Below are 25,252 nucleotides of genomic sequence, written 5' to 3'. Positions count from 1 at the left end.
GATCATGTCAATTGCTTTTGTGAGACTCTTATCTAGGAAGAATATGTGAGAGCAGATTATTTCTTATTTTTTAGCTCATCTTTATTCTTATGCCCCTGGTAGCATCTGCACCAGCTGCTTCAGAGGAAGGTGTGACAACCTCTGGAGCGAGTAGTTATGGATAATCCTTCCATCGGGAATCTCTTTGCAATGGTTGGAATGACATGAGGAATGACAGCTGTGCTTTCTTCCAGAGTTTAAGCAACCTCAAGTGTTGTCACATTCGACTTGGTGATTTTTGGCTCTCCAGTTTTGCAGCACTGCTGAGAAGGAGTTAAACTGTCAGAGCAAGTGAGAGACACTGAAGGTGGTCAAGGAGAAGGTGTCTAGAGTGTTTTCTAGCCGTTTCCAGGGTTGTTTGACCAGGACCAAGCAATAAAAGGTGCGTTAGCTGCTGTCGTGGCTGTTGGGTGCCGGGTACGCGGGGTTTGGTCGCCGTCATTGCAGGAGCTGCAGTTCACTCAGCTTTGAACTGCCATAAAATGGAGGCCTGGGTTGAACTGTTCGAGTGTAACCTTTGGTAGGCATTTCTTGTTGGGAAAACCTCACTTCAAGGTATTTTAGTTGGAAGCTGAATACACATGGGAATGAATACAAGAAGGTAGAGTGCTTTGAGGAGGGCTTTGCTTTTGCAGTGATCAGAAAAGGGCAATCTGGAGTTACAGACAAATAAGGTTTAAGACAGGGAAGGATGAGAAGCCTGGGCTTCAGTTGCCCGCTTCCATCTTATTCCCTCCTTGAGTATTTGCTCACCTGCGAGCAGTTGTTTTCCTTTGTTGGGCCCTTGTCTTGTTTATTCCTCATTACAAAAAGCACTTTTTAAAAATTAAAAAAGTGGTTGTAATAGCAGTGTAGGGACAGTGTTACACAGCTCCAAGAGCAGCACAATTTGAAGTCCGGTCCTTGGACAGAGAATGTGTCAGTAAAGAAGGCCTGAAGATTTCTTTGAAAGTGGTTTGTGTGGATGAGGGTACAGTCTTTCATGAGCAACTCCCATGAGTTTCTTAAAACTGTAGACTAGGAAGGGCAGTGAGGCCTGTGTGTTTTGCTCAGCCTCTGTATTACACATCAAATAACTAAATATTTACTTTTTGTATTTGCCTTCAGGTAGTAAAACCACCTAAGTGGTGTAGGATGATGCTTAACTCTCAGGGCTTCTTAAGTTACCATTTGACTTCCGTTTTTCGGGAATGCACATGGTCGTTTACCTGGTCCTGATGACCGTTGTATGGCTACTGCACCAGTTGTCCAGCTTTTCCATAGAAAACATCGGAACTTGCGTGCTGGATCCCAGAGTACCTCCTCCTGGGCGTTTCCATTGCCTCCGCTGGGAATATTTTGGAATTGTTTGACTTCTGTTTAGTATGTTAGCGGGAAGGCCGGCTTTCTAAACCGCGCTAGAGAGCCCAAAGTTGTCTCCAGCAACGGGGACAGGCGCTTGCTGCCCCTTCCCGGGTGCCACCGAGGGGGAGACCTGCTCCTCGATACAGCTCCGTGCAGGGCACGTGGGAGCAGCCCTTCACGTTTATTTCCTTTCATGCAGCTGCCCAGTCTTCAGTGTCTGCTGCTGACAGCTTCACCAGCCACTGCTTTCATTATTAATGCCTCGATATCTCCAAATAAAGAACTGTTAGTGAATAAGTACTTTATGGATTCATTTAATTATTAATCAAGGTGACAGCGTATTCTCTAAGGTACAGAATTCTGTTTCAAAAGAGGTCTGAAGTCAATAGAAGGTTTTCCATTAAAATTAAATGGAGGAAAAAAAAAAGACATGAGAGTAAATGCTCACCGGTGGAAATAAAGATTCAATAATCCAATCCCTTCTTTTCTGTTATTTGGAATAGCTAGGACTGATTGCTCAAACATGTGCAGAATGGGATTTTTTTTTTTTAGGGAAAAAAAAAAAAAGAACCAAACCAGACATTGCAGAATAGTTTCTTGCTCTTCAAATTTCAGCAAATTGTGAAGATAGTTTCCTGCCAAATTAGGTTCCATGAAATGGTGCTAATTTGGAATGGTAACAATTTTGTGCAATTTATTGCATAAGCTTGTTCTTGATTTCTGTATCGTACTCCTGTTGGCCAATTCCTTATGTTTTGCTGCCCTTGCTTCTAGATAGTGACTCATCTTGTATGCACAGAAGACTATTTAGGCCACATCTAGGCTGTTCAGGGGGAACTAGGCTTATTTGCCTGTATTTTTCCTGAGCTGAAAGTGGATTTCATGTGTCTGAGAGCCAACCTACTGTCTGATAACGTGGTTTCATCAAACACACAGCAGTAGTGCAAGTACTAATGTAATGTGTTAACTTCTATCAACTTAGGGCTGAATAATTTTGAATGTTGGACTCCACAATGCATCCTTGCATTCTGCTCTATCTTTTGTGCCAGAATTTTCTCATCGGGTCAGAAAATAGATTAAGAGCAGCTGTTTCCCTGGCTCTGCTAGCAAATTATGTGAATTTATAGGTAAAGGAGACCTTTTCAGAAGAGGGTTCTCTTGAAGATTGCCTTTCTAGTAGAAGACCAGTGATGGTTTTGGTTTCTTCAGCGTGGCATAGGGATATTTTTCTTCTGACTTTCCTGCGGTTTTCTCGGAGCCGTGAAAACATTTGCAAGGAATTTGAGAAGGATGTGTCACAGTGCTGAAGTTATAGGCAAAAAAAGTAGTGGTTGTGCCATTATGTTTATTAAGGCAAGGCTTGTGGGGAGAGATGATGTCTTACGCCATTGTAAGTAGGAAAAACAGATGAGATTTGGGGCAAACTTAAGGAAATAAAGGCGCCTTTTTTCATATTCCATCTTATTTTTCCCCATGAACAACCTTAAGAGCTTTCCCTGTTTACTTCTCTCTCTACCACAGATCCTGTCCAGCCATTTTCCTAGGTTCTTGGTTGTAACCTTGGCAATTTTGGATTCTTTCCAGTATCCAGATAAGAGCTTTGGTGGCTGGGAGCTTGTTTGTTACTTAGCTGTTTTACTTTATTGGGTAAAGAGCAAAAGAAACCCCCCAAAATTGCTCTTTGCAGTCCTCGACTACAAGTAGTGACAAATCACGAATTCTGTGCTAAGAGTAAGGTTAGTTTCTGGGTTTGCTAGGATTGGCTTTTATTTCACATTAGAAAATACCAGCAAAATTTCACCTGGCTTTCCTCAGTCACGTGTGAGGGATTTGGGTTATTTCCGAGGCTGTGCAAAGAATTTGGTGATTTAGGAGAATCCATGGAGAGCTGAACTGCCAGAAGGACTCAATATCTTGCTTAAATGCAAGAGAAGTAGGTGGGTTTTGATGAGAGAGCTTGGGCTTTGCTGAAAGCCCCACTGTGTGCCACAGCTTTCTGTTCCCGAGGTTATTTTTTGCCTTGGCAGATAAGGACCACCTGACAAAGGACTGTGGTGTGAATGCCACCTTTATAATCCTTCCAGAATAATATTGACCAAGGTCAAGGCTAACAAGCTGTGCGATGAGGGCGGGATGTGTCGGGTGCTCAGACGTTTCCTTCCCAACCCCTGCCGCCTGTCGGGCAGAATTGAATCTGATGCAGTTGAGTCTCTGGCCAACAGAAACCACGAATGAGTCTCTTGCAGAAATGAAACTTAGAATCTGCTGAAGGCTGCCTGACTGGATGCTCATTATGGTTCAGCATGTTGAGTGCAGGGCTGGAAATGAAGGTTAGTGCTGTTAAATATCAGTCTTTAGGCTTGAAAATAATTGGATCTTTGTCTGTCTTAGCTCTTGATTCAGACTGTTTGTAATATAATCTGCAGAAATTTTGTGTTTCACGGTATCAGCTGTAGTGGGTCAGATCAGACCCAAGTGTCCTGGCATTGTGTTTCCTGCAGTGGTTGATAGTAGGCGCTTAGAAAGGAAAATAAGAATAGTTTTGGAATGATACTTCCTTGAGCTTCAAATCGCTGCAGGTTGCAAGAGAATTGCAGGATTTATGGAGTTGAGGATGGTGTGTCTGTGTTAAACCCAGGGAGCTTCAGAAGTCTGCTGAGACCCTGTCCAGCCTCCCCCTGGCTCTAGGTAAACTTGGAGCAGGCTCGGCATGGAGCCCTGCAGTTTGTCAGTGAAGAACAACTCCCTTTTTATTTGTACTTTTCCTTAACCTTCTAGTAGCATCACTGCCGTCTAACAGGTGTTGGAAGAGACAGTGCCTACTCGTTATGGAGCTATCAGCTTTCCAATGCCAATTATGTTTGTAACCATCAAGAAAATAGGGGGCAGAGTGGGACAGCGTGCTGTGTTCTCTTAAAATGTGCAGAAGTGTCAAAGATCCAGTGAATTTGTACTTGAGCTGAAAAGCTTGTGGATGAGAGGGCAAATGCGGGGGGAGGCAGAGCTGCTTTTTGAAGACATTAATTTGGACTCCTAGCAAGAATTAAGTTTTCGTGTGGTCCTTTGGGTAGTAAGTTTTTAAAAATTCCTTGCGGCGTATAGAAATCTTGTTTCCTGATGTTAAATGTCCGTATTACCTAACTTAGGTTTTGCTTCACTCTTCTAGTTTCAAAGCATTTGTACCTGGATCATGAAGTTGACCTGTACCTGGCATAACCTCACTTAACTATTCTGCTTGTTGTGTTTCCTGTCAGGACTGGTTATCGGGGAGTTTTTAGTGAGTTTAGATTTCCCGGTTGATCACACTGATGCCGATGGATGTAAAGATATTAAGGAAAAAAAAAATCCACTGTTAACAGGTTGGTGTAGCCAGCCCTATCTGCTGCAGCTTTCTTCTTTCTCCTGTCCATCCATCCATCCTTAAGGGTGCTGCACTGGCCAGGTTAAGGATAACTGACCAAATGCTGAGGTAAATACAACATTTCAGTATCCAGTGGAGCATGTTACATGCAAATCTTTATTAAAAGATGGTTAAGGCCTTGCCTGGGCTGAATTAAATGGAGTCAAGACCACGCTTGGTCTCACAAATGCATTTCCATTACGTTTCCCTGTGTCCTTTGAAATGGCTCTTGCTCCCCCAGCCTCGTTCAGACCTCTCTCGAAAATGCTCTTCATTCATTTATTTTTCCATTATTAATCTGTTCTCGAAATTGACAGATGATTAAATGTGAGCAAATAAAAATACTCTGCTTTCATGTAGAATATGCTTGAGCAAAGGTAAATACGAAATACAAAGCTCCTGTTGCTGACAGTGGGTCTCTCTTGTTTTCCTCTATCTCTCTGCCTTGACTACTGAAGACCGCTGTCATTTTTTGTTACATTTAATTACTAAGCCAGCATCTTGCAGTAGAGAACCAGCCTAAATTATGTTGGTAATTTGCCATGGCCACCTATGGTACTACATAATAATGATATAATAACAAAACCCCACAACTAAATTAACAAAATCAAACGGATTTAGTTATGCTCCCTAAGACGAACCTTGTTATCTTGTCTCTAAGTAGGAATAAAAAAAGAGCTGTTCTTCGGGTTTTTTTTTTTTTTTTTTTTTTTTGCAAAATGCAGAACTCTGTTTGATTTGAGCTCAAAGTCCCCCACTATGAATCCCCAGATTTAATTTACAGCTTTGGCCAGGTAGTCTTGATGTCACCTGTAGAAACCTAAATACACTGGAAACCTGGTATAGTTAGGTCTTAGAAGCAGCTTAAATGGAGAAAACTGGGTTCATGGTCGCTGCAATGTGAGCAAACGAAGAGAGTTATTTCTGAACTGTAGGAGAAGGGCTAGAAAAGGCTGTGAGAGTTCTTGGATCTGGCTTTTCTTTTGGCACACTCTGCAAGTGGATGATTTGGCACTTGGAGCTGCTGTGTCTAAGAGGCGGGTTTTATATATATAAAAAAGCGCATGTGGCAGCGGTGGGGGAGGCGTCTGCTCCGCTACACAGCGATGCTGGAAAGGGCAGCCCCGCGGCGGCCCGGCCGTCGGGGGCCCTATCTAGGAGAGGAGCAACACCAGGGACTAAATTGCTAGAGAAGTGACAGGCTAAAGGCATCGAAAATGAAGGGAATTATTGGAATCTAGTTTGTTCATTTGAATTTGGTCTAGAAGGACTGAAGTTATTAAAAACTGCTATTTTTTTAAATGGCACATAGTGATGTGTTAATACAGCTCATTACAATACTTGTGTTTATGGGGCACTTTTGGTTTATTGTGGTTTTGTTAAAGTACAACAGATCATCTAAATAAGTTAATCTCCTTTGGTATTCACATAATGCTTCGAAGGAGATGGCCAGGAAGAATCCTCCAAAGTTTTCAAGGCAGATTAAATCCTCTCCCCCTCTTCCCTTTTCTTTTTAGAAGCGATTCTTTTTATTACACTCATCAAGACTCATTTTGAAAGCCTTATTTTTCTGGTTTTGGCAAAAGGCTTGACGAGCGTAACCGGCAGGGAGCTGCCGTGGAACAACAAAGAATTTTTGTCTAGCTAGAAATTTCATTCGGGGCCATCTTGGAGCACTTGGTGGGACAGAGCAGGAACTTGCTCGGTGTCTGAGAAAGGCCATTCGAGTGAAGTTGCCCCTTTTCCTCCCCCAAATTGGCACACCAGGGTCCTGCAGCACGGTTGGAAGACTTGGTAAGTTGAAGGTTGCCAGCTGAGGATCTGTACTGGTGCCAACTAGCTTTTTTTTTTCTCCTTTCTTCCTTTCTTTTTTAATGAAAGTTCTGTGTATGTAACAGGGTGAGTCCTCTCTGGGGAGCTGGGAAAGTGTTTGGCACCCCCGACAGTCCTGTTGTATGGCGGGGCCACACAAAGAAATGTTGTTGTCATGAAACTGCTCTAAGAAGTGTTGGAATAACTGGGGGTGCTGGGGAAGGGTTTTCTAATGTCACTTAAATCTTGGTTTTATAATATTTTATAAATATTTTGCCATTACAGGTGTTCTTAAAGCTTACTGGGTGATATTTTTGAAGACTCTAAATGGTTTGTTGGCCACAGGTGTTTTTTTTTTTTTGATGTTTTTACTTGTGACTTAGGCCACGCTACCTTTACATGGACCTTTATAGATTTGTTTCAAAAAGTGCTTAATAAGAGTTAGACTTTATTTTCCTAATTCTGCAAAAGCAATTACTGGCGCTTTAATGCAAGTGTTAAAAATGTGGTTGCAGGAGCACCCTGGACCTCATTTTGCTTTGCCTCAGCAAGGCCCTATTCCAGCTACGTGGCTGCCGCTCAGCTGAGTCACCCTTGGTTTGAGTGCGTTTCTTGTGATACAGCTGTGAGAGGAAATGGTCGCCCTTGGTACTCTCTGTTGTGCCTTCTTAGAAATCAGTAACTTGCAGAAGATTTAAGGACTTTTTGTGTGTGCTACAAGCATTAGTAGTTGCAATCCTTACTCAGAACCAGCGCTTGATAAATAGGAGCAGAAAGCTGCTGACTTAATGTTTAATATTTGACCTGTGAACTTCAGTTGCAGTTGTTCTTAAGTTACACATCAGACCACGGGTCCATTTTGCAAATGATTTTTTTTCCAATGAAATAAATGAGGAAAGTTGTTCACACAATGTTAGAAATGTGTGCTAGGTAACAGTGATGGAGCTTTGCAGTTGGTGAAATAGGGCAGGAATATCACTGTTGTCTGAGCTTTCTCAGGAGGGTGTGAAATTGTTCAGCATTTTTTCCTGATTAATTCCTCATCAATACATTTTGCAAAGTGATTAGTAATCACTTAAAAAAAAAAAAAACAAAGCCAGTGACAGGAACTTTTTTTTTGTAAATTTCAGTAGTGATACAGATCTTTTTTTTTGGATATTTAAGTTTCTTATTCTTATTTTTATTACATTGTTCTAAGAACTTGAGCATGAAATTCATAAGCAAGAGAATTTGAAACAGCGTTGTTTAGTCTTTGAGATGTTCTTTTTTTTCTGGTTGAGAAAGGATAAAGCCGCTTTCATAATCACTTCCATTTCTTGCAGGCTTTTCATTAGAGTTTTCAAGATAGGGCCGCTCGCGGCAGCCCTTTCGGAGCGTCCCTGGGCGAGCGTGCAGGTGACGAGGCTTCGGGCAGGACCTCACACTCGTGCCTTTCTGTCCGCGTGTTGATTTCCCTGTGCACATCCAGGGCCAGGCGTTGAGGCAGCTCCTTCATTTGTTCTGGAAGTGGAGCAAAGAAATCCACCTGCAATAGCTAATAAAGTCAAGGTTTAGTGACAGCTTTTGCTAAGCATAGAATTCACTCAGTGGTGTAGGTGAGTGAAGCTGTTTTCTAATGGTAGCACTATTTCTTTTTTTTTTTGATGTTGTTTTTAATTTGATGCGCTCGTGCTGTGCATATTGCCATACAGTAAGTTAACCATTGGAACATGCTGGTACGAGGTGAGTCTGGAATTGCTTTGTTTTGTTAATATGAATTAAAGCTCAACTTCTAGTTTTGTTGTTTAAAGAGGTAAGATTCTCAACAGATCTGAAAACTGGCATGTAGAATTGGATCTAAGAAAATAAAATATTGAGGTGCACCTCCATGTATAGACAAGTTAAAAATATTTAGTTTTATGTTTGCCTTGCGTCTTCCCAAAGCAGGTGCAGGGAGGAGCTCTGGTTATTCTGCAGTGTTGCCCTCCTTCCACAAAACGTTATTGCCAGGTCAAAAATGTTTCCCTGAGGGTCGCTTGGGTGCATTTCCTTTACTCGGGGACCCACGTGCAAGGAGGAAGAGGAGGGTTGGATGCTCCGGGTGGTGACTTCACAGGCTTGTTCAGCAGCTGGTAGCGCTGGATGGTGGACCTGAAACTTGGGGTCTCTGGAGTTTTCTCCTAAGCCTTGGGAATTAGGTACTTGGAACATCCTGTATTCTGAGTGCCACCAATCTTCACTGTCATTCTAGTTTTCTCAGTGTGCTTGAGGGAGAACAAGGTATTCCTACAGGGCTCCATTGTTAGAGCAAAATAAAAGGAAGTGCAGAAGAAAAGGTGGTTCAGAAGTGCTGAAAATATCCTGGCACATCCCTCCTCCTCGTGAAATAGCATCTGATGAGCTGCTCTCTGCTCATTTATGTACCAGGGCACCCGCGCCGGGAACCCGGCCCTGGCAACGCAGCCGCCCTTTGGAGAAGGGGTATTTTGCTTAAATGCTGCTTTTGCCCAATATTTGCCAGAGTTTCCTGTGGACTTCGTTGTTGGAGTCATCCAAACTTTGGAAACGTTAGGTGTAAAACTGTCTATTGTACTCCAAGATCTTCCGTGGGAAAACATAGTAAAAGACTGTTCGAGATAACAGACATCTAAGGAACTTTTGTTCTCATGTGCTAGTGCTGCGTGTCATCTATTTAGCTTAGAGATAAGCAAAATAAATGTCAATAATGTGTGTATTTTGTGTGGGATCCTTGCAGCCCGGCTCCCAGACCGCCAGGAGTGCTTCCCCACGTGTGTTTTGTGGCAGTGTCGCTCGCAAAATCGCAGCAGATTGAACTGCAGTTGCAGTGGGTTTGAAATTGCTTGTAGCCAAGAAAGGAGGGACAAAATGGGTTGAGAAGACGGGGCTGAACAGGAATAGTTCCCGGCAGGTTGTGGGGACCGGCGTTAGGTCGGGCCTCGCTGCTCTTAGTGAGCCGGGAGGCGGCGGAAGCCCCAAGGTGACGATATTGACGGGCAACCCCGAGGCCAAGGGGTTTGTCAACATGTGGAGGGCACAAATGGGAATTAGGAGGATGCAAAACGCAGAGCAGGAGAGGGAGGTTTGCCCTCCCTCAACAGATAACTCCCCAGTATTGAGCTGGGGTTTCGAGATGCTTCATGGACAAGAGCGAGAAGCCTCGATAAAGCTGTGCTCAAAGTGGACAGCACAAATGGGTTTTCTTTTTTAATAGATTTTGCTTTAATTGCCTCAGGAACACGTTGTGAAGATAAATGCAAGCTGATTTACAGTACAGCTAGGCTTCCCGGGATCGGAGCAGTGGATGTATCCACAAGGTACGACGCTTGGAGGCTAGGTAATGCTCACACCTAAATTGAAATAAAATGTTATGTGGAAAAAATCCTAACATGCTCACACCTACTTTTAAATTATATGTTCTGTGGCAAAAAAACCTTAATGTGTTGCTGGTTAACTCCAGGAGTAAAAAGTTGAACGTAGTTAAAGCTAGCAACTTCCTGCTTTTATTTAAAAAAAATCAACTTCTATTTTGTCTTGCAGGTGACAGGGTAAAAGTTATGCCTTTTAGGCCACTTTTTTTTTTCTGCATTCTAAGAGCTCCAAAGATAGAATTAAGCTGAAAGAAGAAAGTGTTTTCGTGACGTACTACTTCCTATAAACAGCCTTGCCGTTTGAGAGCAGTCAGAAACACACAGCAGTCATCATTTTAAATAAATAATAAAATAAAAAAAATCCACTCTTGAGCTGCCCCTAATGTAACCTCAGCTGTTCTGTAGCCCCTGACACAGAGCCTGGCAGCGTTCACCAGCTGTGTGTAAGAGCTACACTGCACGTAAAGGGATTTCACATTTTATTATGTGGGAGGGATGATGTCAGTTTGGTTGATTATGCCCCTTTCAAGCTGCTGTGATAATTACCTGCTTGTTACCAGAAGTGTCGAGCCCATTTTCAGTTCTTGTTTGCTTTTGCTGTCATGCCCTAATTGCTACATAATTTTGTCCCTGCCAATTACTACCTTGGAGTTGCATTTTACAGTGGAAAAGTCATAAGAGGCAATGAAGTTGTTTTGTAGATCTTGGAATTTCAATAGCATATTTCAGGATGCTATAAAGTATATCAGAAGTGATATACTTTTGATATACTTTTGATACAAAGTGTATCGCACCATGTGGTCCTCAGCCCCCTGAGTCAGGGAGATCCCAGGGCAGTCACTGGAATTGGTAGGATTTGGAAGGCACAACTTCCTGAAATGAAGAAATGTGACTTTTATTTTGAAAATAAATACATTTAAATGCTACATTCTCTCAAACAATCAACTCTTAGATTTCTTCTCTTCCTTTTTTATTGTACTATATGAGTTTAATAAGTTTGATGTAAATATGGGGTCACCCAATGCAATTTTTTGTCCATAACTCTGTAAAGTGTATACAGATTTCTTTAAAAGGTACCAGGCCTAGCAGTGTTTTGTATTCTGATTAAAAATATCCAGCCAAATGAAACGTCCCCTAACTGGGTACAGACCTGACTAACGACAACTTGTGTTGAGTTAGTTTGGTGTTTTTGGATGGTTCTCCAGCACTAAAGTCCTGTCTTACTCAGTGTCCTAAACTGTGATCTGGTGTCATAATTCCTGCTGGTGAAATCTGTATAGGGCATGAAGAAAAGGAGGATGGGGAAGAAACAAGTGTGATATAGACTGACCAAGCACAGTTTAAACAAAATGCATTTCAAAGCAAAATAAAATATGTAAGAAAAGGAATGCTGAAAATTTCCATTGGGTTTAGGGAGCCAGTATTTTTCAATTGTAGGGAGTCGCTTTTCAGTTCCGAAAGGGAATTTAAAGCGTGGGATGCCTTTAAGCTCTGTTTATGGCATGGATGAGACCGGCTGCTCCCTACTTCCCGTGACTTGAATACCATGGTTAAAAGACTGAACTACTGAGGGGATTTCACACACAAAGAAAGGGTAAGATTTATAGCGGACTTGAAGAGAATTTCTTTTGGTGAGGAAGCTAGAGGTCCCCCGACTGGGGGGAGAGAGGGAGAAATAATCCAAATCCTAAAAGGAAGAAGTAATTTAATTACGGGGCATAAATATCTTGGGGGGAGAAGACATTGAGTACTTCAGGGCTCTGTAACGCAGCAGGATGAGGCAGGACAGAGCCAGAAGCTGGAAGCTGGAACCAGGCGGAGAGTCACACAGGAAAGGAGCAAAAATTCATAGCAGGGAAACAAACTGCAAAGTGGGTGGCCAAGGGGGTGCCTTTCTGGAAGACAGACTTGATCAATTACAGTTTTTGAGCAGTATTTATGGGTGTTAGTCAATGGATGATGGTTCTGGTGTGTTCAGTCGGTCTGTGAGCAACCTGACTTTAATTTTGATAGTGCTTTCTGGCAGCTTTTTTGATAGCTGCTCTATGAAATGTTGGGCATCTTTCTCTGTGGTAGAGGTTCTTTAAAATGTAACCTTATAATCACTGATTGCAAAATGTTGATTGCAAAATAAAAATGGTCTGTGGGTGAAAACAGATTCTGAGGCTCATGGTACCTTGGCTGTAACTGTGTTATCGTCTAGAAGGTTCTTTGGGTACTTTGGGCAAATTTTCAGTGTGCAAAAAATAAAGCAAAAATCCGTTTTGCAGTAGTGATACTGTAACAAAAATTAACAGTTTTATTTCTGCAATTTATGTACGACCAAATAGTAAAGGCCACCCTATTCTGACCTGCCTGGTACCGAGATGGCACTTTGGTGAATTGGAGCAGCCTTCGGGCTGCTGCAACTGATGCCAAAGCACATGGGCTCCCTTTGGCCGTGTCCTCTCTGCAGGCAGTTGTGGATACGGCTCTTGCAGAGCTGCTCTCACAGCTTTCTGGTGCCTGGAAGTTCTCGGAAAGGTTCCACCATGGTCATCTATGAGGCTACTTCATCCGCCCTGGGTAGCACTAGGCTTTCAGGATGAAAATGTTAACGAGAACAGGTGCGTATACGCAAAGTGCGGCTAAAATTATAAATATCTAAGGAGCTGTCGTTGCAGAATGTCCAGGCTCAGAAAAAATAATGTCATAATTTGTGTATTTACGTAATAAATCAGCCATAATATCATTTTTTGTTATGTCCGTTACTACTTTTCTGGTAGCTTCTGGAAAAGCAATGTTTGAAGCCAGCGATGGAGATCCCGGTTTCCAGATGCTTTGGGTTAACGAGGCTCTCGCTGTCACTGACGGGCTGTCACCCTTGTGACTGTCTGTCCTTCTCTTGCTGCTCTTCCCTATCCCTGAGCTGCCCCTTGCAGCTACCAGGACAAATGTTTATGGGTCTCCCGTGAATGAGAGCGGGTACCAGTCTGGATGGGAAGTAGCTCTGCTCTGGGGATCTTCAAGTTGATCCTCGTTCTTAAACTTTCCATTTGTAATGTGATTCTTCTGTCTTCCTGTCAGCCTTGCTTGAGTCTTGAGTAATTTGGCATTTTCCCCATACTTGAATAGAAACTCTGGAAAACAGTCGACCTGTTTTCTTCAAAACACATTTTCTTCTGTGCTGAAATGGGGGAAGTCTGTGCAACTGGAGGAAAAAAAAAAAAAAAAACTTCCAAATTTGGGGATTTCTACAATTTGTGGAGCGAAAGGGAGGGAGTGTGAGTGTCCTCGGGTGCTGGCCTCGGAACAGCTCGAGCTGCAGGTATCGTTGGGCCTTTGGATCCCTCCTGCTGCAGTAGCTGCTCCGGCAGTTCCTGGAGCCGGGCTCCTTGTGCGCCACGGACACGGTTTTGTTGGGAGCCCTGTCCTGTGGCGGGCGAGGGAGGCCAAGCAGGTCAGCCCTCCGCTCCACCTCAGTCAGTCTGAGAGAGGGGCGCAGATCTCACGTTCAAGTACTCATGTGTTTTTTTGTTTTTTTTTTGTTTTTTTTTTTAATTTATTTAATCCAAAAATCTTACTTTGGCCTTTTTCATTTTAATTTTTAAGGTATTTTAAAGGTTGCAAGGTTAGAAGAATCCTCTGCAGGACCACAGAAAAGTGACGGGCAGTTCTGCTTAGCAAACACACCCTCCAGCCTTGCCCATGCCCCTATAGACTGCTGCCTGCTTATGCTGAAGCTTTGGACCATATTTAAAGACTGACCTGGGTTGTGCCTGGGCTTTGGAGTGTCCTTACTCTGTTCCTTCTTTTGTTCTGTATATTTCACAGTAGGGTGTTAGGAGTTTTATTTACTCTGATATAAAAATAGCTTCTGTGATCTGGCTTTTAGGATTTACTTCGAATTTGAAAGCAGTTCTGTTACAAGAAAAGCATTTCGTCTGAATTGTATATTTAGACTGATACCCATCTGATTGCATTGCCCATTTTCTTTTTACGTCTATTTTAATTCTGTTGAGGTTTTCTTAGTGTTCTGGATATGAGTTAATGGGTTTTTGATTCGCGAGCAGATCTTGTGTTTTTTTCCCTTTGGCTTCCCTAGATTTAGCAGTTTTATTGAAGGAGAAATATTTCGTAATACTTGTTGACATTATTTGAAATAAAAGAAACATTTATGTATGAGAAGTACTAAAGGTGCTAACAGATGGATAAAATATGTGGTGATATGACATGCGTTTTTATGTCTAAATCCATTTCAGATTGGAAATGACAAGCTGTAGATGCATAGTTTTCCTTACATGCCATCCATGAATAAGACAGGTTTTCCCCACCAGATCATTTCATCTAATTTGTTTTTCATAAAAGCTGCTTATTGATAACATTTAGCAGTTTACAGGCCTTACCATATCTTGATTCTTCTAGGTGAGGCTTAAATCCGTGTTAGGAGGAACCAGAGCATCTTGTGATTGTTGTATGTGGACTTACTGTGTAGAAAAATACTGTTCTGGGTAAAAACTACTGGGAATTGAGAGTCTCGGATCATTCGGTTGTTTGTGTATCAGCACTGTGAGCATCTGGTTGCCTCTGCCTGTAGCACAGTCTGCACCAGCACTAAATATATCTGGTGACAGTATTTCGTGTAGGCAGACCAATGTAATTCGAAAGAATCCTCACATCTTACTGCAGTAAGGCTGTACATTAGCGATGCTAAAATAAAAATAATCTGTTTGAAGAGACCAAAACTTCATGAAGTTTCGTGTAATTAACAGTTGTTGCATGTGTGTGGTGACTTAGATACATCAAATATTGTATGAGACCCTGAAATCACTAAACACGACCATTGCAGTCGTGAATTGGTGTGTTACAACCTTTGTTCAGAACTTGGCAGCAGTCAAACCCAGAGCAGATAGCTGATAATTCTCAGCTCTGAAGAGAGGGAAGAGCTCAGTCCTGCTGTGAGTGAAAAACCTTGCTATCCCTAGTGTCACAAGATGGGACAACTTAAAAACTTCCCGCAGCAGTCACAAGGGAGGAAAAAATACTGTATTAAGGGGTAAATGAAGTCTTAGGCTTACTGGTCAGGGAAAAACGGTGTTTCCAGTGTTCCCTGCAGGAGCTGGGTTTGATACAGTTTTGTTTGTTAAACAGAGGCCGGAGCAGCGTGGGCAGACCCGGTGTTTTTGATGTTGCAGGTGCACAGGTGAAAGTCTTGCCAAGGTTAGAAGATTTCTGCCTTTGATAAGGCCAGTCTCAATGTCTCAACTGATAATGTTGCCACATTTAATAATATGTTGTTACATATTTCAGCATTCAGTGTCTTGATAGTGTTATTGCAGGAAATTCATCAAAGGGCCTCGTATTAACTGCTGTCCAGAGGCCTCACAGGAGCATAGCCGTAAGCAAGGCTGGAGCCACTTCTGCCTGTAGTAGCTGATGCTTTTCAGTGTGAGATTTGGCTCCAGAAAAGGCTTTAAAAATTGCACAATTGCTAAAATTGGGAGCATGTTGTTTTGAACCAGTTTGATTGTGAATATGGTTGTGTGTTGCTCACAAACCTGCAAAGAAAATACTTGCTACAAAAATGCAAATATATAACTCATCGCAGGGTTGGAAATGCATCATAATTTTTTTGTGATGTTAAGTCTGAAATCTGTGTCATGATCGAAGCCTGCACGTTCTGTATTACAGAGCTAGAGCTATAAAGCTGCAAGTCTGTTGATGAAACTTATACGTCAGTAGGAAGGTAGTTCTGGAGAAATAAGTGTTCAAAGCTTACAAAGCTGAAAGAATGTGTAGCAATTCTTGATGCTGTGTATTGCTGAGTTAATATGACACATATTTGATTAAGAGTAATTTTAGCTCACAGATTTTTATAGATGTCTACACAGACAGTTTGACAGTAGTAAAAAGAAAGCTGAAAGCCTTTTCTGTGGTTTCTCACTTGATTATTTAGAAATGGCTCCAAATCCAAACAGTCTGTAGATGCAGATCAAACTCAAATTTGCTCATGTGATGCTATCACAAAAATTGGGCCCAGAAGAACAAATTTGGTGCCAGAACCCTCGCCTCAATACTCTGACCTTACCCAGTGAAAGCCGAGCTGTGACTGCAGATACTGCACTGACTCGTGTGAAACATTTATTATTTTGCAACTGTCCTCAATAACAACTCCTCCCTCCTACGGCCCTTCCTGCGTCCCCACCAGCTGTTTCCAGAAGGGGTGACAAACTGGGAAGAAGGTGGCAAGGCCAGCTGGGTCAGGACAGGTTGAGCCTCAGCTGCGTTATCTTCTACAGGAACAGTCCTAGACTCAACAACCGCGTCAGCATGTAGGGAAGAGCGGAAAAAATAGTGGATATCGCTGGGACCGGCCTCGTGGTGCAGCGGAGCTCAGCTCTGGGTCTGGGGGCCTTCTGCAGAGCCGAGTGCAGGTCGCTAGAGGTGTCTGTGATCAGCTGGGAATCACCCCTCTCCGATTTGGGTGGGCGGTTTTCACATCCCGATTGCCTTTTGCCGGTCCCCCGTGGAAAGGAATTTTCCAGGGCACATCCAGTGTAGGTTTGAGAGCCCATTTGGAAGAATTAAGTTTGCAAGAACAGCTGAAGATTCAAGAAGACCAAAATTCACACTTATTAAAACAGCAATACATTTGGCCTTTAAATTGTAGTTAAAACTGTGCAATCCAAATTACTTTTGACATGGGACGTTCTACTTGAAACCTGTCTCGAGACAGCTTTTTTCTTCAAGAGCTCTGCGTGCACCAGTCAATTTTCTTTGTATTAGCTTACTTTTTATAATAGCGATTGTGCTCTAGAATAAAAGCAAAGATGCGGCCACAATATTCAGTGCAAATCGTCTTTGAAGGGCTCCTATTTGCATTTCTTTCAGCAGCGTAGCTTATCTCTGAGAAATCTCCCTTTCACAGGGGAGTGCGGGAAATGTTTAGATAAGAATCGTTGTTCATAGAGAGTCTAGGCTCTTTTTGTGTTTTTTTTTTTTTCTTCTCAGACATCTCTGATCTCAAAGGCTACAATATCTTTTATTTCATGTGTTCTGCGCTTTCGATGCTGACAGTAAAAAATATATAAGTTTCGGCTCTGAACATGTTGCAGCCTGGTTGGATGAGTAATGTGGAGCGAGTGAATAATGTTGTTTAAATTGTTCCTGCTTAGAGGACTTGTTAGCTGAGAAGTTGCAATGTTTAGTTTTTAAACATAAACAGTGTCATTTTTCTTTGATGTAGTAGTTAATGAGAAGATTGTGATATATGAGCTCTAAGTATTGAGATGTACCGTTTGGTAAGACTAATGCGATGTATCCAGTGTGTTTTTGAGAACTCGTAATTAAAATGAAGGTTGAACTGGGTTTTCATCCAGAATAAGATGAGAATTCCATTTATCTAAATGCTAACAAAAATGTTTTGCTAAAGGCTTTCACTCAAGGCAGCCTCTCACTTCTCTGTATCTCTGAAAATCATTTTCCTCCTTTCTGTCTCCTGGGTGTATGGAAAAGAGGGACAGCATCATAAATCCTACCTTTAATACACGTCTCTCATAAGAAGCAAATGGAAAGAGGGTAAATGTCTTTTATAATGTGGGAAACTTGTAAATTGGCATCAGTTTGGAACTGGAATCAGTGCATTAGTGAGTGTCCCACTCGGCTCATTAAGGGTCGGAGCTACTGACATTAATTCTACTTAGTTGGCTTCTGCGTTGTTTCCGGAACCGTATTCTTCATTTCGTCCAGAGGCAGGTGTGCAATTTTCTTAACTCTTAGAAACAGTAGAACGTCTGTGTTGGAAAGCAGAGTTCAGAGTGGGAGGGATGCCGGTTTCCGTGCGGATTTCTCCGGGATTGCTTGTTTCTTGCTTGCTGCCGTTCCCTTTGCAGGGGCTGCTAGCTGAGCCCCAGCTACAAGTGTATCTGTGAGCACAGGGCAGCCTCAGCAGCCAGACGTGCGGGTTACTCTGCAGAACCCCTGGGCTCGGGCTCTTGTGCACACCTGATAAAAAGATTCTTGGAGAGCCTCGAGCAGCCTCCACTTGCGAAAGTGTCGTATGAGCATTAATTTGTTACTAGCCGCGCCGACTGCGGCGCTAATTGAAGCTTTTTATAAATCATTCCTGTACCTTCTTTCCGGCTAGGGCTGCAGACAGATGTTCATTTAACAAGACATCTGTGGTGGTTTAGGATGTTACTGTATCCCAGATGTTATGTCTTTTTTAAGGTTATTGGCCTCGTTTTATGTATTTAGCAGCACTGTTGTGCACAGCGCAGAGCAAAGGAAGTGAGATAGTTTCTGCCCTGGGCAATTTAGAGTTTCTTGCCTTGGAGGAGGAGGATGGAGCTCAGAGATAGTCCGCACAAACACCTTCTCCTAAGCCTGAAAAGGGAGCTGGATCAGCACGGTGTTTTTAATGGGTAAATTGAACAAAATATCACCTGGTTTTGCTGGTAGCAAGTTACAGAGGAGTTGCAGGAACTGTTGTCCAGTGATATATAGTAACATATATAAGTTAGCAGCCTGGTGGTGATGGGGATCCTCAGGAGAGAAGCGTCTCCAGCCGCTCCAAAAGCTACCGGCCGTATTTATGACGACCTCGTGGAAAGAATGAGTAAGATCCAAGCTGCACTTTCCCCCTGTATTGTACTCATAAAGTTAAGGTCCTGCTGCTAGCATGTGTGTATGCATTAAAAAGAGGGAAAAAATAGAGAGGAGCATTAAAAAAGCAAATATCTGACCACCAGAAGGCAGATAGGACACATCCTTGTTATTGTAGAGTCTTTATCCATGCTGCTCTTGGCGATCTTACTGGGTTAGTGAAGTCAGCAAAGCCCTGAAACAACCGCAGGGTTTCTCCCGGTGCAGCTGGAGTACCTCAGAGCTAGGGAAAAGGGAGCTTTCTTGGTTTAGTTTTCCCACCCGCGTGCTAAATTTGGCTGCCTCCTTACACTCCCTAAAACTGCATGATCTCTGTTTACTCCAGCCTGAAGATAGAGATGAATGGAAGGAGGCAGCTGAGAAAGGGCATTGATTACAAATTTAGGAATGGGTCACAAAGTGTTTTGACAAATGACTCAGTTTGATGTAAATATGAGTAAAATTCTCACAGACAGTAATTATGTTCCGCCACGCTCCTACCTGTGTAGATACAACTTTGCTTTACTGTTTCATGCAGTGCAAAATGTGCTTGAAACCCTTTAAGAATTTTTTCTCAGTAGATCTTTTAAACCTAAATAAATGTAGGGTTTTTTTTTTTTTTCCTTCTCAGTTGAACTCCGACCTATTGGCCATCCAAAAAATTAACATCCCTAGAAGGCTTTACAGTGAGGAAAGGTTTAGGTTTTAGTTATGTCGGTTGTTTAAGGAGAAGGAGTGAAATCCCAAGAGGAGAACAAAATTGTTGGCTTTTTTTTCCTACTTTATTTGAAGGGGAGTAGAATAAGTAAATTAAAAAAAAAAAAGTTATGGGATTTGGCAGAGAGAAATGTAGTGTTATGCAAACCAGACAAAACTATTACGCAACAACAGTGTTAAATAAAATATATTGCTTCATTTATTAAAAGTAACATGAAACAATCCATTCTTATTATGAATATTGATTGCAACAATTAGATCTACGATATGGCCATTTCAAATGGGATTTTCTTTGAAAATATTAGATTGTAAGTGCCAGTACAGTGTATATTTTTGTGTTTTGTAACTTGCTTTTTTTTCTGAAGCAAAATGCATTTTTTTTTCGAAAGTCCCTTCTGATGATTGCGAAATGGAGATAATGAAAATAAAGACATAACTGGGCATTCTGGTGTAGCGGCTTGGTGCGAGTCCCCGCGACGCCGGGAAGGCTTTTGCGGGATATTCCCAAGGTTGGGACGATGCCGACGCGCAGTGGAGGAGGATGGTGAGAACACCCCAGATGTGGTTATATCTTTTCCTGGAAAGGAGCAATTATGCTTAATTAGTTGAGACTGGCGTTTTTCCTTAATGTTAAGCAAGATACTAAAGTATAGTAGGAGGTTGAAGGAGCGAAAACTGCTTGTGTTCAAAACAAGTTTAAGTGGCATTGTGAGGTACTTCAGGGCTGAGCATATTAGATGTAGTCATAACATAAAATCCAAAATTGTGTGTAAAATCTTAAATGTATTTTTGGATAGTTGGTAGATAAGGAGTGGGGAGAGGAGTGGGAAACCCCCGTCCTGGCCAGCGGGTTGTGTCTGCAGTGATTGCCCACCACAGGCTCTGGATGACTCTGGATGAGTCTGTCCAAGGAGCGGGATGTTCTCCTCGTGTTGCTCCTTCCCTTTTGTTAGGCCTGGCAATGAATCTGCATTGAGCTTTCAGACAGTGTTGTCCTCCTGTCCAGGATACTGGTTGCTGTACCCGCGTGGATGTGGTGACACCCGACGGGGACATGGAGACACGGTCTCCTTTGGTAGCTCCGCAGTTTGTTCTGCTTTAGGGAGTTCTGTTTGGGCGAGCTATCCTGGCAGCCTGTGGGGTGGCAGATAGTGGCGCGGGTGCCAGCTGCTGGGCTCTTCCAACTCCCTTCGTGTGTGTGCTATCTCCTTGGGGATAGGCGGGCAAGGCCAAAGATAACCTCGCGTCCGAGGCTGCCACGGCTCCCACGTTCTTCAGCATGGTCTGGGCCAGCTCACGGGGGTGCCCAAAGAGCAAAGTCCCTCTCTCTGTCTCCTCTCGCTTTTCTCTTCTCCCTCCTTAATAAACTGAGTGGTTTGTTTCGGGTTTTAGTTTCGGTTTACCTAGTTTTAACCTGTTCCTCCTCTACTAAAACAAAACTGTTCCCAACTCAGGAGGAATCTTAATGGTTAGGGATGACAAACCCTCAGCTGAGCAGGGGAGCGGGCTCCAGACCCAGAGGATGGTCGTCTCTCCCAGAGACTCCACACATGGCGCGTGGGCAGAAGGTTGTCGGGAGGCCACAACTGCTGGGGCGCCCCAAACCGCCACCACCGGGTGGATTTGGATTTGGCATGTTCCAAGGGGAATTGGGGAGGCAAAGTGCCAAGCGCCCAGCGCCCCGTCAGCTGCTGAGGGCCGGCGGAGGGGAAAGGCTGCGCTTCAGGGCACAGACCTGGCTGCTCCGTCACACCATGCCTGGAACTGACACCTGCCACGTAGCTTGGTTTTAACGCGTCTTTTCCAATGTGACAGCATCCCCAGTCTGTAATTCATAACTACTTCTTTTAGTGTGTCAGAATTGTCATTTCACTAAAAACAATACGTACTTTTCAATTTGCTTGCTTTGGTATTGTTACCCTCTAGAACGTTCCTCCGAGGATGTGCTGAATGGCTTCGTGCCTGTTTTGTAGTGTATGCAGCTCCTGGCCATGTTTTGGATTGTGTCTCCGTGGTTGTCTCCTGTGTAATGAAAAATGTGGAGCAAACAGAACAGTCATATCTTAAGATCTTGCTGATTTGATTTATATTTTTGATCAGTAGATGTGTGTGATTAAATTTTTCATATAATAATAATCACAGAACTTAGGGGGTCAACTGCTGATTAAAGGGTGCCTTGTTGAGTTTATTACTTTAAATGGGCAAAAAAAAAGAGGAAACTTGATTTTTTTTCAAGAGTAATAAATCACTGGTTAACTTAAATATTATTAATTATTTCCTCAGTATGAAATGATTTTAATCCTGGATAAATTTAAGCTCTAAGTACTTCTAAAAATTTAAAACCAATGTTCTGTTCTTATGTTTTCAGGCCTCGGAGTAGAGGAAAAACTGCAGTGGAGGATGAAGACAGTATGGATGGTTTGGAGGCAGCAGAAACAGAAAATACTGTGGAAACAGGTAATGAGAATATGGTATTGATGCTTTCTGATTATTCTTTCTCAGAAATTAATGTGATTACATGGGACCTTGGTAGCCAATATTTTTTTATTTTTTTAATAGTGTGAGACCTGCATTTGGGCAGATACAAATTTTAACTATGTAGTGGGTCTCCTGTTTTTGTAAGTCTATATTTAATAAAAACAAACCTGTGAAGCAGCAGCTGCTATTTTTAGACTACCTGCCAAAATAGATGATTACTTACCGACCTATATCTATAACTAACTAAAGCAGATTATACTAAAGCCATAACCAGCATAGCCTAACATTAATGCTTCCTACTGCTGCTTGAAAAACAGAAAATAAATCCCTGTTCTTGCTTTTGTAAGTATTTGTTGTGATAGTACCAAAATGCCTCTGTTACCAGAGGGATCTCATTCTGCGGGACTGAGTGCTGTTACAAGAGTTCGTCGATGCTTTTCTGAAGGGTTAGGAGTCTGAAAAGACAAGCAGAGGAGCTAAAAAATAAGAAAAAAAGCCTCGGTAGGGAACTGTCGTCTCTTTGCCAGGCACATGTCTGTAACCATTTGCTTATTTTTAATCAAGGACTGAACACAAGTAGAGGGATGAAACCTATATTAAACTATGGCCACTTGGTGGGAGTTTGTCGGCTTGAGGGAAATAAGCCTTGTAAAAGTAGTGAAATGTTATAAGAGGTTGTAAATTTAATTGAGTAACTGTACATGTGTAAGGGGAGGAAAGCACAGATCTACTAAAGAAAGGCTGTCAGGGGCAGTGGCATAGGAATGGCAGCTAAATTAAGGTATGTGCTGGGTACACTTAAAAGGCAAGAGAAGTAGAGGAGGTGAAGTTGTGAAGTCCTTATATATGAAGACAGGAATCTGTGCTTGGTGTAGATGTGTAGGGAGAATCAGGAGGGGACCTCAAAGGAGCTATTTTTGCAGCAATATTTTATGTAGATCACCTCGGAATATGGTTGCAATAGTTAGATTCCCAAGCGGCCGGAGGATGAGCTTTGGTTGTGTATCCTGGTCTCGTGCGTCTCGCTTGTCAGGAGCTGAACAGAGTTGGCTGGGAAGGTTCTGTGCCCAAGGCTGTAGGCTACAGGGAGCGTCACGAGTGTTTAATCACTACCTGTGTTTAATTTCACCATTGTTATTAGGTTGTGGAGGGAGTCTGCGTTAAAGGTTAACACCAGGATGTTCCATCATTTTGTTCTATCAGTTGTTTTTTCTGCCACTGGAAATAAGCTGCAGGTCGTAGTGAGCTTGTATGGTCTTGCCCAGCTTCTCCAAGTAGGTGATTACCAGTTACTAAAGTGGAACTGAAAAGCTGTAGTAAGTATTTGTCCCTAGAAAAGGTGCAGGTTTTAACTATATCTTGTGCTCCATTTGTTACTCTTTCCATCCCGTATGCTAGTAGTAGTCCTATGAAAAGTGGCAAAGAGAAAAGAAATTATGGTTATACATGTTAAGCTTTTATTTATTTTAAGAAATATAAGAAAAAAAAAACAGCAAAAGAAACTCCAACCAAACGACTGCTGATACACTTCTGTTGAGGGAATTCCATAAAAGCTATATTGCTTTGGCTTTATGTTTTATTAACCAAGTTCTTCAGCACCCAGAGATCTGAGAATAGGCTTTGCTTTGGAATAGAATGCGACGTGGAGAATTATTTCTAAGACTCCAAACAGAAATGGAGGTGAAAGTCTTCCCGTGTGCCAGCCAAGGCTCCCTGCATTGTATAGCTGTGCTCTTTGTGTTGGTACCAAGGAAAGAAACCTGGTAGAAATATCCAGAAATGCACCTGAAATCTGACCGGAAGAAGAGGGACCAACATGTGCGTGAAAGAACGTTTTTGTGTTGAGCTATTTCATAGAGACACGATCGCAATTAAGTGATTTTGAAAGTTGGCCGTGATAACAACTTGGTAGAACTTAAATGACACTAATCGAAAAGGCTGCTGCTTCTGAAACTTCCAAGTACTTATCTGTGTTGATAACAGTGTCAGAGAAGGAGCAACCCTGGACTTTGCTCCCTGTAAAACTGTGTGTTAATCAAATTGGAGCGTAGTTGTCCCGCTGTTTGTAAGCTTTTAATTAGACCAAAAAGATTTTCCATTTTGTTTTCTTGCAAGTAGGGGAGTTGCTAACAGTTTGCTGTAGTAGTTGGCAACCCAACACATAATATAGTAACATTGCAAAACTCAGAATGAGGTCATTTGAACAGAAAGGACTTTTGATGTGTGACTTCCAACATATTTCACATCTCCACATTTCTAGCTTTTTGCCATTGCTCTGGGCATTGGGGATAGAGAGGAATTCCTCTGCTTTGTGAGGTTTTGGTCTGGTTGGTTTTGGGGATTGGTTTTTATTTCTCATTTTGTCTAGCATAATGGTGCCCTTTTGTGAAAATTACTTCAATAAAATGAGGAAAAGAAGATCATATTATTAATGTTATATTTCCTGTAATGAGCACTATCGTTAGAAAAGGGCAAAATGCAGGAGGAATGAGAACTTCCCTTGCATGGAAAAAAGGAGGAGATGCCCATGCAATCTCAGGAATAGAAGTTGTGTTTTCTAGCCAGCAGATCCTTTGTAGGGGAAAAGCAAATGGGCATGTAAATTCGAAATGTTGACCAGAATGGTTTTATTCCCCGCAAATAGCAGGAGCAAGGAGAGGCAGAAGTTCCTTTCGAAATGGCCGTTCATCAGTGCTGTGGCATGGCCAGTGGAATTGCAGTGCAGGAAACAACTTGTTTTCCTTTACCAAATTGTACACTCTCATTTGTAAAAAGAGGCAGGAGGGGAACCAGGGCAGGGGGAGCCCTGTGGATGCAAGCATTTCAGTAGGGCTGCTCTGGATGATTTCCAAGTCGTGCCTGTGTTTTTTTCCCAAGTGTTCAGTTCAGTGTATTATAAAGGAACATAGACTTCTTAGGGATGGAAAGGCAGGTGGATTCAGAGAAATCTTTCTGGAGTTGAGCCCAACTTCTCCTAAACATGTTAGTGGCAACTGCTTCTGTATCGAAAGGCTTTCGTGCTCTTGTCACCATCGAGAGAGACTCCACTGGTTATTTCTTCATCCACCTACTACCAGCTTTGGCATCCCTCCTGTCGATTTAGCCCCTATCAATGTTTTTCGCCTTTTTAGCTATCTGTAAAATACAATTAACTACGAAATACCAGCTTTTTTCTCTGCAAGAGACTCTGTAATAGCCTAAAAACAAGAAAAGAGAAGGAAAAAAAAGGCTTGATAAGGTTTGGAAAGCCTAAGTTTGTCTCTGCACATATGTATGAAAATTTAAAACCGCCCATCTAAAGAAAAAATAATATCCTAATGTGTCCTGGTAAGATTTCTTGGTGTCTCTGTTACATCTGAACACTTGGCTTCTACTTCTGCTTTCGTCTTCTATTAAATTCAGTGTGTATTCTAATTCTGCATTTAGCTTGGCATTTAACATTTTGTCATGTTAATTCTTCGTTTTTTCTCTT

General features: G+C 42.3%; 1 protein-coding gene across 1 annotated transcript in view; it reads left to right on the top strand.

Moving 5' to 3' along the window:
- Nucleotides 1-25,252, top strand: part of KMT2C (lysine methyltransferase 2C) — a 167,604-nt gene that overhangs the window by 19,945 nt on the left and 122,407 nt on the right. Inside the window, 1 exon segment of the mRNA XM_088534769.1 lies at nt 21,671-21,759. Coding sequence (XP_088390895.1) covers nt 21,671-21,759 — 89 coding nt within the window.

Source organism: Tinamus guttatus, unplaced genomic scaffold (assembly GCF_059628265.1).
Source record: "Tinamus guttatus ecotype Peru unplaced genomic scaffold, ASM5962826v1 Tinamus_guttatus_pri_ptg000599l, whole genome shotgun sequence".
Classification (NCBI taxonomy): Eukaryota; Metazoa; Chordata; class Aves; order Tinamiformes; family Tinamidae; genus Tinamus; species Tinamus guttatus.
The sequence above is the reverse complement of the archived record's forward strand: the minus strand, read 5'-3'. Positions and strand labels throughout refer to the sequence as shown.